Source organism: Neodiprion lecontei, chromosome 6, assembly GCF_021901455.1.
Source record: "Neodiprion lecontei isolate iyNeoLeco1 chromosome 6, iyNeoLeco1.1, whole genome shotgun sequence".
Lineage (NCBI taxonomy): Eukaryota > Metazoa > Arthropoda > Insecta > Hymenoptera > Diprionidae > Neodiprion > Neodiprion lecontei.
The window spans coordinates 21,440,007-21,452,281 of NC_060265.1; the positions used below are offsets into that span (position 1 = coordinate 21,440,007).

General features: G+C 36.3%; 1 protein-coding gene across 2 annotated transcripts; it reads left to right on the top strand.

The window, feature by feature from the left end:
- The first annotated feature begins 1,191 nt into the window (after positions 1 to 1,191).
- Positions 1,192 to 8,548, top strand: LOC107226896 (exocyst complex component 4). 2 transcript variants are annotated; one of them, XM_015667874.2, is made up of 14 exons: positions 1,192 to 1,320; positions 1,862 to 2,023; positions 2,116 to 2,285; positions 2,376 to 2,735; positions 2,921 to 2,944; positions 3,064 to 3,208; positions 3,346 to 3,669; positions 3,753 to 3,980; positions 4,077 to 4,213; positions 4,309 to 4,486; positions 4,578 to 4,798; positions 4,879 to 5,293; positions 5,386 to 5,553; positions 5,612 to 8,548. In XM_015667874.2, the coding sequence occupies exons 1-14, from the start codon at positions 1,264 to 1,266 to the stop codon at positions 5,978 to 5,980; spliced, it is 2,958 nt and encodes a 985-aa protein (XP_015523360.1). In that variant the 5' UTR covers positions 1,192 to 1,263; the 3' UTR covers positions 5,981 to 8,548. The 2 variants fall into 2 exon arrangements, with proteins under 2 accessions (XP_015523360.1, XP_015523361.1); XM_015667875.2 differs by lacking the exon at positions 2,921 to 2,944 and having other exon boundaries at positions 5,612 to 7,245.
- The last annotated feature ends 3,727 nt before the right edge of the window (positions 8,549 to 12,275 follow it).

Consider the following 12,275-nt stretch of genomic DNA (forward strand, 5'->3'; position numbering starts at 1 on the left):
GTGTTTAGATCCCGAACAATTTTACTGTGGTGTAATGAATGGGTGTATAGAGTTTTTTGGAGCAGCGTTGTATCGATGTCAGCTTCGTAGTCCGAAATATTTTTTAGGAATCATGAAATTTAAGAGTGAGCAATGCAGTCTGCTTTCGTTCAAAGTTGCGCGGATACTTGAATAAGAGAATTGCAACGCGCATATGGAAAGGTTTTAAACGTCAATGCGGATCGGAGCTTTTTCATCCCTATCTAATACGATTTTTTTCATCTTTCGTCCAAGCTTGTCGCCGATTTTAATCAGGAAATTACACGATTGATGAAGGTGATATATGAATGAGGGCTTGAGATTACTTGTAATAAGCAGTAAGTGAATAGTTGATGCATCATACCATTTTGCCCAATTTTTATAACGCGCACTCGGTTCCACGAACAAATAATTTCGATAAAATCATAAGTTACGAGTCTTAATATATCCGAATGAATTTTTTTTACTCATATACGTGTAAATATTAAATAAAAAAGATATATTTTTATAAATAAAAACCAGTTAATTTGGAAAATGGTTTGTAAACTACTGATTTAATTGATACTCGTAACTGAGCAACCAGGGCAAGTGAAAATCATGCCATTGTTAGCCGCGGGACAAGACGATACAATGATAAAACATAAAACATTTGATTCGGTGGCTTTTGTGGCCTGCTTCCAAGTGCAGATTGGTAATCCCTCAAATCTCGCCTGATAGAGACGTGTGCAAAAACTCGTTTTAATCACATTGTTGGTTAAAATTTACTTATATTCTTACAGTTTCATATACGCAGTGACAGTTTCTTTAAAATAGGCTCTGTAGAAATCAGCAATACCTGATTAAATCGAATACAGTTTGAGCTGAAATTCGAATTTCTCACAAATCAATATCCACTAGAATGTTATTGCAGGAAATGAATCAACCAACATCTTTTTATGAATTTTTTAAACGCGGTATACTTACTCTTGCCATTGAAATACCAGTGGAATAATTATCGATAGAATAGCAAAGCCTTACCCATGGTTTTCCCGTTTTGTAGTATTTATGTACGAAGCCGTCGGTACATGAGTAAACTGCTAGCGGTTGAAATTTCGCTGTCGACACTGCTAAAATTCAAACCTGGCGCTAAATGCTACAGCAAGTAGCGCTGCCCTCTAGCGTGGAAAATCAGCGATCTGCTTTCGCATTTGACACTTCTAATTCTGACGTTTGCTTTTGATTTATCATTTATCAACCAATACATAAATGACTGCCATTCCGCCCGTCAAACCCCCACGGGGAATAAAACATGCCAAAGAAACAGTGAGTAAAATACATACTCAGATATCAATTCATTACTCGAGTGTCAACGCTATCGTTGGAGACGTAAAAAATATTATTCAACATTGAGGTTAGGCTTAGAAATTTTGATGATTAAAATTGTTACAGCCACTGCTGAATCATTTACTACATAATAATTAATTGTCAACATGTTTTCACGCTACAGAATCGTTGAACGCTGTGTTGTCATATTTTTGTGTTTCACTTTAGACCGAATTATTTTTAATTACACTCTCAAAAAGCTCATGCCATTTTCAATTTGCATACTCAAAATTCTCCTGAAATCAGAGATTAAAGTTCTCAACAACATTAACGGTCTTCCAAAGCGTAGGTAGCACTATTTTATTTCAGTTTGAGATGTTCTGGTAAATCTCATTCACTCATGACACATCGACATGTAAACTGATAGGGATATCAGCGATGATATATAATCTCTGAACGGCAGAGCAGCCTATTCAGCACAGTGTTTTAGTTAGAGTTTTTGTTGCTGTAAGTAAATTTCAATTTTGCCAATTGCTTACAGAGCGGTCTGCTGATGTCTGTTATCCGGGCACTGTCCGCAAGCGAGACAAATGAACAGCGAGAAGTTGAGAAGGCTAAGCTCGAGAAGGAGTATAAGAGGAGTGACCAGCGTCTCGATGAACTCGTTTCTCTACATGATCAGGACCTTACGCAGGTCATGCAGGTCGGTAAATCTTGACAAATTTACAATAATATTTAGAATAAATAATACACGAGTGGTCTCACGATTCATTACACCTTTTTTTGTTTTCGTAGATATTCAGTACTTTATCGGAACGGGTCACAGCTTCACGTGAAAAGATTCATGCTGTTAAGGAGAATTTGAACGCATGTAAACAGCTGCTGCGTTGCAGAAGGGAAGAACTTATGAAATTATGGCTAGAGGGTATCGAACATAAGCATCTTTTGCAGCTGCTGGACGAAATGTAAGTGTTTTATTGTGAGCTTCGATAAATTCACAATTATCCAATACAGTCAATTGTTCAATCGCTTGAACGGTTATTTTGTATTTTCAGTGATCAGTTGCGAGATGTTCCTTCTCGCCTAGGTCATTATTTAAATAAAAAACTATACCTACACGCTACCCAGTTACTAGTATCTGCTCTTTCCCTCGGAGATGGAACTTTGGAAGGAGTAGAAGCTCTCAGAGAAGTTCGTACAGAATTGGAAGCTAAGGAGCAACAGCTACATGTAAAATTGCTTGAAGAACTGAGTAAACATTTATATATTGAATCAACTCGCGAAGTATTACTCAAACGACAAGGCTCTGGACGTGATTTTCAAAGGGGCAATGAGTCACGCGGATCTAGAGGAAATAAAGTTAGAAGAGCATTACTTGACGTCATGTCTACGTATTCTGCTGGTCAGGCTCCAAGGTAAAACATCCTGATTTTTATGGATTTATAACAATTTGGAAAATATCAATTCCACCTGTCTCCAGGTAAATGTTATCATAATTTAAATTTTCTATTATATTCAAATTGTTTGTCTGTAAACACTGACGATTTCTCAACATTTACCTAATTGAAATGTTCCTGTTTAAATAATTTTTACCATGCAGCCGTCGCACTTCGCTTGTAAACATGTGAGTCATTCAATGTATGTATAGTTTCGATGTTTTTCGTTTGATGTTTCAGTGTTTATTTTCGTGATGTAATGAAATGTGACTGGTGTAGCGGTATTTTTATGTATTATCTTTTATAGGGGAACAACGCCTGCAACTATTGACGATTTGAGTAACATTGTCGAGGATGAAAATGCTACGAATCCTGAAGAGAATTCGGAACACTTTCTGGCAATTATAATCGAGTGCCTTGCATTGCTCAATAAGATACCAGAGGCTGTTGAGGTATCAAATTTGCTAACTTGTATTAACTTCTGGTAGAACCTAATCAAAAAAAAAGTACAAAATTTATAAAATATCCAATAGAAAACGAAAAAAAATGACATTGTAACAAGTACTATTTAATTTTTGAAATTTTATAGGCAGTCAAGGTACAAATGCAGACCGAGCTGCTGAATATAGTAGGTCGAACTTCCAAGAAGATCAAAGAGATGGCTGACAATCAACCGACCTCCATTAAAACTATATCTGCAGAAATCTCAGAGATTAAGATTACGTCGAGCAATAATGCAACAGAAAAGCAGTCCCTTCTTCTTGACCTGCTTCAAACAGTATTTGAACAGTTCAGATTGGTTGCTGCAATGCATGCTGTAGTGCTACGCAGTTTTTCCCATGTTGTGAAGAAATATAATTTGGACGTACGATTATATGAAATGCCTGACGTGTGGAGTAAGATTCAAGCAGTTGTAAGTTTAGGTGCTACTGCTTAAATTTTTTTTACATGAAATTGAAACTGATGTATACGGTAATCTTATACTTGTGATTGCAGCTTCAGTTATTGTTAACTGAATACCTAGATATACAAAATATGGGTGATGATCCTTTTCAAACTCCAACATCGCTGAGAGAACCGGCAAGTGACATAAACACTTATTTTGCCAGAAGAAAGCCGCAGCGTCAAAAAAATGGCTCTCTTTTCAAGTTCGACTCTTCATCTCATACTATGACGCTCAACAGCTATCTCAAGGAACATAGATATAGTAATTTCGTATTATCGGTAAGGGCATATGATTAACACAACGTTAGTTTATCAAATTTGATTCATTTTCGGTTGATTTTTATGCACATATTTCCGTGAATTTTTTCGTTATAGGATGCTAGTCAATCTTTCGGTGCTATAAAGGAGAAAAGACTCGTCTGTGAACCAGACCCACAGAATATCACAGTGGTATTCAGACCAATGATGAAATTCATTGAAGAAATAGAACAAGCTTTAGGATGTAAACCTGGGTATGAACGGCTACCACGGGAACTCAACCCGAATCTAACAACAAGTTTACCACAACTAGTGTGAATATGTATGAAAATATGACAACTGATTTTAGAAATCCATGCACGTTGAATACTTTCATTGCTGATTATGTGAAGGAAGTATATTTGGGACGACATCACGTGATAGTTGCTACAGCTATCGATACCGCGACTAAAAGCCAAGAGGCTTGGCGCGCCACAACATCGCCTGAATTAATGAAAGAACTTGGCCTACCTCGACCGCTTCTACAGGTAATTAGCCTTAGATATGTGATTTGTTGAAGTTTAAATTCCTGACGGTCGGCGAAGAAACTTTATGAAATGAACAATTACTCGTTCCTAGAGCACCGTAAAAGTCGAGCAATGCGTAAATGAGTTGAGATCGCTCATGACTGTGCTGCCTCTTCAGGGCGAACACTTCTGCACGCTTGCTTTAAACATACTTCACAATTATCGTGAGACATGTCAAGCTGCGTACCGTGGTATAGTTCAGCCTGAAAGTGAGGATAAAAGAATATGTTCTGCAGCATGGTTGAAAGACGACGACATCAGTAGATTTATCAAGTTTGTATTCCTAATTTTTGCAGTACAAAAATTATGGGTATTGCATATTAATTCATGTGACATAATAATCAAATTTTTAGATCATTGCCAAATTGGGCGAATTTGAAATACGAAACGCATCCTCAGCGTGGAGCTTTCGGGCGAAGATCGATGCGTCGGCAAGAGACGCAAGACGAGGAAAGCCCTGAGGAAGTCAGACAGCGTAATCTCAGAGAAGCAGAGATCTTGGCAAGTAATTTGGGTGAAGGCGGTATTAATGCTCATGAGATACTATCTGACGTTGGTCAGCTGCGTGGTTTAGCGCTACTCCAAGAAAGCATGGAATGGTTCTCCCTTTCCATACAATCGTTCGTCTTCGAGCTACGCCAGGCCAAATACTCCGGCGAATCACAAGGTTTGCCGCCTATGCCCGAGGCTTTGGTGGAATCGCTGCATCAGCTGGCTGTCGAATTTGACGAGTTAGCAAACACTTGCATCTTGGTGCTGCATCTAGAGGTCAGAGTCAACTGCGAAAATTTGTTCACGTCCGGTTTATTTTGGTCAGAATTAATATTCGGCTTTGTGTTAATAATGAAAAATGGTTTCAGGTACGTGTTCAATGCTTCCATTACTTGTTACCCCGAGGTGAGTACAGTCACCTGTGTGGCGGGGCCAGAGATGCACAGGAGGCGGATCCGCGAGTTGAAGAATTGTGCAGAGTGATGCAACACATAGATGAGGCAATGCAGTCTATTCTTCATCCAAAGAAGGCCAAGGTAATGACTTATTTTCCCCAGTTGATTCCAATTAGTGATATTTTGAAAATCGTTTCAGTACATCTTTGAGGGACTTGGTCATCTGATAGCCAAAATTATAATAACGTCTGCTCAGTTTATGGAGAAAATTGACGAAATTGGCATTCAAAGGATGTGTCGAAACGTGTTCGCCCTGCAGCAGACGTTAACAAATATCACAATGGCTCGAGAACTGGCGATGGATCATGCCCGACAATATTTCGAGCTGTTCTATCAAACACCGGAAGAAATATTAAACGGTGTATTAGAAAAAGGTCCGCAGTTTTCCGAGCTTGAATATATGAATGCTTTTCAATTGATAAGCAGAAGTCAACAAGACTATGGCTCGATCAATAAACACCTTGAAAAACTGTCTGAGATATTGGGTGAGGTAGGTGTAACGGTGTAGCCGTATTTTATCAGTGTTTTTCACCCTGAATTCGCAAATACTGTATATTCACTATATAAATATGTGAAATGCTTCCCATCTCATGGTGAAACGTTCTCGTTCTCAACCAATATCACTCGTCGTGTAAAGTTGTAAAGCTAAAATATAACTCATATTTAATTTGATATAATTTAAAATAGAAAATAGAAAATGTATCCTCCTTCTCCGCCGAATCCAGTCCTCAGTAAGTGCTTTCAAGTGGCCATGTCCTGCGTTCATCTTAATTATCATTCTGCCCTACGCGAAAAATCAAAAAAATTACATTTTTCGTCTGTTATTACTTTTATTTATTTGTTTTCTTCTATGATATTTTATTCTTACCTTGAATTCGACCAGGCAAAAGTAAGCTGTGCTTAGTGGTTTATAGGTAATTGGATTGAATATCTCTAGAAAATTCCAAGCTTTCTAGATGGAAACCTTTTCGTTCGTTTGCCAGAAACGTATTAATTCTCGAAATCACATGATAACGTGATTATTTTGTATTTGAACGCCTCGTGCTCCATTTGATAGGCTGCAACGAATAACGAAATCATGAAACCCTGTGTAAAGTAGGATGAAATATGATGTATGATTGTGTTCAATATATTTGCGGAGGTGACGTGGTAATAAGTAATAATCAAAGTAAATGCTATGAACAAGATATAAAACTAGGTGAAAGCTGATATGTTTATAGTGATATGTGTAAGCTAGGTACATATAATATACAGTTTCTGAGCAATGCCTTCTACTAATGCTCAGCTAATAGATTTACCGTGTCTATATAGCTACCTATATAGCTTATTATATAATTATACTTCTACCATTGTACTTGTATCATTGTGTTTCATAGTACTTCTGTATATTTATATGCATTGCTGATGCTCATATCATTTTGCATATCGAATTGTAAAAAGTCTGATCTTATTCATTATTCTTCGTCAGTTAGTTTTTAGATGCAGCATAATTTATTTTATAACTTGTTAATTGATCATGCTTGAGAGAAAAAAATAAAAGACAAATAAAATTTAAAAAAATTTGACCTGTACCGGTAGAAATAATTTTTGACAAATTTTCCATGATATATAATATATCATACGCATATTTCTTCTTTCATGACGTAATTACATTTATCATGTGTCCAATATTTTAAATTATTTCCAAACAATGATTGAGCCATAAGAGAGCAAGTGCAACGTTGCAATCAGTAAGAGTTCAAAATATATTACGCATGAGATTCAATGTTTAAATACGTTTTTTTAACCCGAAAATGATTACCCATGAGAATTGAGCAAGGATAAAACTCTTAATCATTGAGAGAGTATATGTATACATTTATTCAACATGTTAATAACTATTTCTTAAATGCAGTATTTTCGAAATGTTGTACCCAATTAAAATTTATTGCTCATCGACGTGGCTTCCGCGGTTAAAAATCTCTGATTCATTATTGTAATTATTATGAAATCAATTCTTCGCCCTCGAGAGGAAAATTAATGGAGAAATTTGTAAAAATATTTGAAGAGAGAATATATGCACGTAATTGTTGATAAACCCGTACCGTTGTACATAAATATCGTAGACACGTATGTACTAGAAATTGTTGGACTTGTAAAGCATACGGTAATATCGAGCTGCGGATTAAATCTCTGCGCTATTCGAAGTTGAATGAATTATTATTGCAATGAAAATAATCTTGCTTAGTGTACCTGCATTATACTATTTTCCCGAACAAAATCGAATATGATGTGTTACGTAATAATCGTTTCGCTCTATAGTTATACCCCCGTGGTTACAGTTTGAATTTCGAATCTGTGACGGGTAAACAAAAGCCGATCGGGACTCCAGATTTGCAGGCCAGTTTGTTTACACTTTACTTGTACGTGAGACATTCATCGGTACGGATGTGTTTTCGAGACTTCGGCTCTACTAAATTTACGTGAACTTGTGTCTTACTTGTGTAACAACGGTGCAATATCCAGTACAAGTTAATTTAATGAACAATTCTCTATCGCTATTCAATCAGAGGTTTTATAATAGTTATAAATATTCGTTAATACAATATAAGTGAAGTTAGTTGTGAACAGTAACAATTTAACTCGTAAAACCGGTGGTGGTTCTAACAGCGGAAAAATAAATATATCTGATATCACGTCTAAAAGATTAAAAAAATTCTTTTCATCTCGGTTGTTCATTCAGTCAATTACTTCATCTCGATATTATCAAGATGGAATTTCATCAAAACATGTGCGGATACGATTGGTAACGTCGCGGTAAACAATCGAGAACCGATATATCCGCCATCTTGAGGATTATACGCTACCACAGTGGGATTTTCTCGCGCTATAAACATAAAATTGCGTATTAGCTGAATATCAGTGTTGATAAGGTTGTGTGTATCGTATAATTATGTGTCCGGTGTTTGGAAGACCATGACTGTTTCGATTTGAAGATACGGTAACTGAATTCCTGAGGACGCAATCTATAAATCCAATCAATGTCGATGCTGACGTTTTCCGTCGATGCTGACGTTTTCCGTCGATGCAACGCAGGTAAGAACCTTTTAATTTATTTTACGATATGCTGCAATGTTCGTGACATGAAAATGTTGTAGAAACTAATATTTTATGGAGTATTGCAGTACATGCATGAACAAGCGTTTATACGATGTAAACGACATTCACATAGCTTGAACAAAACATTTCAATTTTTCCGTGCAATATTTCTGTTATTGTACGAGCCATCGAATTATATGTTTTATCCATTGTTCATAGATCATATATATATTACGTTATACAGCGTGAGGAAAAAGTGTGGAAACCCATGGAAATCTCACGGGGTTCGATGAAAGAAAAAAATTACCAAGGTTTATTCTTAAGTCATTTTTAACAAGGGATTTAACCTTGGTAATTTTTTTTTTGTGAATAAGTTTCTTTTCTTCAAGCACTTGTGTATATGGAGGACTATAATGTGTAGATGTTGTGTTTACCCTTTTGAATCCTTGCTTCCGATGAGAAGCCACGTAAGACAAGCAAAGCCGTCTAATGAATCATATGCGGATGTGCAAATCATTTTTTTACATGAAGAATATTGTTGAAAAAATGTAAATTCGAAAAATTAACGACGGAGCCAGGAATCGAACCTGGCGTCTGGAGATGCTTGACCGGAGCCTTACTCCACTAGACCACCTAGCCACCCTGACTCTGTGTCGTTAATTTCTTTCATCACCAGTGAGTTCGAATTTGTTTTCCTGTGCCCGGTTTATGTGTGAGTAAGAAGTTTCTTCTCTTCAAGCACTTGTGTATATGGAGGACTATAATGTGTAGTTTTGTGTGTAATTTTTTTTTTTACCGAACACTGCCAGAATTTAAGGGTTTTCATACTTTCTCCTCGCACTGAGAAAAATTCCATTTCTTATAGTAACTAGAAAAATTCCGTGAAACAGGTATCGTTGCAAGAACTGTTTATATATTGTTGGAATTACGAAAAACGAGGTACACGTAACCATTTTGCGCTATCGTCGATCCTGTTTTGGTAATTGCAACTCAAAATCAGTTTGTTCGGTTTGCTGTACTTTTATAGTTAAATAAGGCTTTAACATCAATTTCTTGTTGCACAAGCATTAAATTTTCGCAACAGTTACAAGAAAATATAGTAACAGTGATCGTAATGAGAAAGAATAGTAACGGATACTAGACTTTCTAGTAAGAGCTACAAAACTAATTTTCATTTTCTACCTAGAACTGTATTTTTCGATTGTGGAATAAAATGAAAATAGTTAAGGACTGAGCAGTAACCGAAACAAAAAATTTCTCTCAGTACACCCCGTAGATTAAATCTATTACGTTATTTCCCGTTATCAAATACCATAACTTATACTACATAATAGATCTTTCTAAATGCGTTACACAAGATTCAGCTTGCTCGATTATAGTAAAGCTAACTGTTGAGGTAAACGGTGGAAACGATGGTGCAACCAATTCGCATTAGAATCTAACAGAGGTATAATAATGCTTATTTGTTTAGTGCCACCATCGGGAGAGTGCCAATATTTGGCAAACTAGCCACGGTGCGGTTCTCGCGTGCTCTGCAACTGCTTTTGATCCCTAAGTAAACATCGGTGAAGCAGGAACCGATTGAGAGATGTTTCTCACCATTTTTCTTTTTCATTTCGCGATAAAATGAAAATAAAAGTAACGCGGTTTTGATATAAACTGAATCGCGCACCGATTTTCTTCTATCCCGTCTTCTGCACAAGCTATTTTTGGATACGATTGTCAGGCTTACTTCTCCAGAGGAGACGTTTGATCCGGCTTCTAAGTGTATTAAAGGATTTGTCTATTCAGAGATCACGGGTTCCGTAAAAGGAAATACGTGGAATTACCACGCTCAAGAATAACTCTCAATACATATCGATCCTTTTCCTTAAATTGTGGAGATTACTTATTTATTATAGTATGTATGCATAAGTTCTGAGGGATTAATGTGTCTGCACCTATATTTGTATACAGGTATTGTCGCTTCAGAGATATTGTGGGCGAGAGATTTTTAGTCGACATAAAGATGCGGCAGGTGTAAATAGATATTGATACGATTACTGCTCTGACTTGTTTCAAGTACTGTCGATAGCATGGTTATAAAATTACTGTCATTTCCTTGTTCCTTTACCAATGCCTAAGTCTTATGGGAATCGGAACAGACTCTGTCGTAACTGATTTATAAATACAGACAAGAGAGGATACAATTATTGGTACAATCGAGGATGTGACCGTACAGATTTGCGGGCGATCGGGGAATTCAAGATACAATAAAAATGTTGTTGTATCAGCGGGAAATTGATTTTTTTAAAGTTTCCAAAAGGTCCGACATCTGGTCCAAGTTAATTTTATGCGGATCAGAAATCTACCTATTAACGAATGGAAATCGGGTAGATATAATACTACGTTTTAAAAAAGTATCACGATGCCGTGACACTTTGGCGATTCTTCCGATTGTAATGAACCCTGACACCACATTCATAACTAATTAAACTTCAACGCCACCCTCGCCACCTACGATTCATTTTATAAACGTCCGTTACAGTTTATTTTACGTTTGTCAAAGTCAATCCTCGACTTCTGTATTTGAATTTCGTTCTTTTATGTTCCGTGCAGCTCCTAGTTTGAGAAATAACACGTAATTTTACACAACCTCAGTTATTTTATCGCAGTGATTATATCCGCCTTCTCAATATTAGGATTAAAACAACATATTTTTTTTTTCCGCCCAATACGTATTTTCGATACTTTTTGTTCGCATTCAATCATTTCACCTGGAGCAAATAAGCTGTTTAAGGAAAAAATTACCCCGCAGATTTATCAGTGAGACGGGAAAGCGATTTGAATATGAATATTTGACAGACGCGGGCGAAAAAGCCACGGCGCATTCAGGGGGATGCGGGGGCTTCGACGACGATCCCGAGATATATAAAGCGGGAATTCTCCGGTTGCGGTCAGATGAATTACGACATCTGAAGAAGAGTTTCAAACGATATCTCAATACCCTGATATTTTGAATCAGTACGTGAGTACATTCTTTACTGCCGTGGCAATATGTGTATATATATATTTGGGTGTGCCGAAAACAAAGATTATTTTTTTTTTCAAACGCACATCAAAATTTCGAACGAGTATCTCAAATACTATATCTCATCCAAGTATGACCCCATAATATTGATGATTAGAAGTGCTTATTTGGTTTTTTTCGTTTTCCATTTAAATAACACGTAAAAAAAGACGGAAAAATTTTGAATTTATTTTACTCGTAAATGGCTAGACGTTTAAACTATCTGAATACAGATTTTTGTCGAAAATTTCACGCTCCGTAAAAAAATATAGAGACAAAATTTTCCTAACTCTAACCGATTGCGAGATATTCGCATATGACTCAATGTTAGTCTAGAGTTAGAAAAATTTTATCTTAGTATTTTTTATAGACCGTGTAATTTACGATAAGAATCTGTATTTAGATAGTTTATAAGTCAAACCGTTTGGAAGAACATTTTTTTTTTTAATTTTTCCGATTTTCTTTGTTTTATTTAAATGGAAAAAATAAAATAAACAACTATCAATATTACGAGCTCATATTTGGATGAGATATACTATTTGAGATGCTCTACCGAAATTTTGATGCGCGTTTGAAAAAAATAGTTTGTTTTTTTTTTGGCATATCCTAATATATATGTTTTATTTGGGGGTCAAAAAATTTTTTATTGGGACGTGGCCCAGATCGGTTCCAAATC

What these genes read in the sequence shown, in the direction of transcription:
- LOC107226896 (XM_015667874.2), top strand. Translation starts at nt 1,264, where the DNA reads ATGACTGCCATTCCGCCCGTCAAACCCCCACGGGGAATAAAACATGCC. An exon ending in GGAGTAAGATTCAAGCAGTT is followed by an intron (nt 3,670 to 3,752) that starts GTAAGTTTAGGT and finishes TTGTGATTGCAG; the next exon opens with CTTCAGTTATTGTTAACTGA. An exon ending in ATAGTAATTTCGTATTATCG is followed by an intron (nt 3,981 to 4,076) that starts GTAAGGGCATAT and finishes TTTTCGTTATAG; the next exon opens with GATGCTAGTCAATCTTTCGG.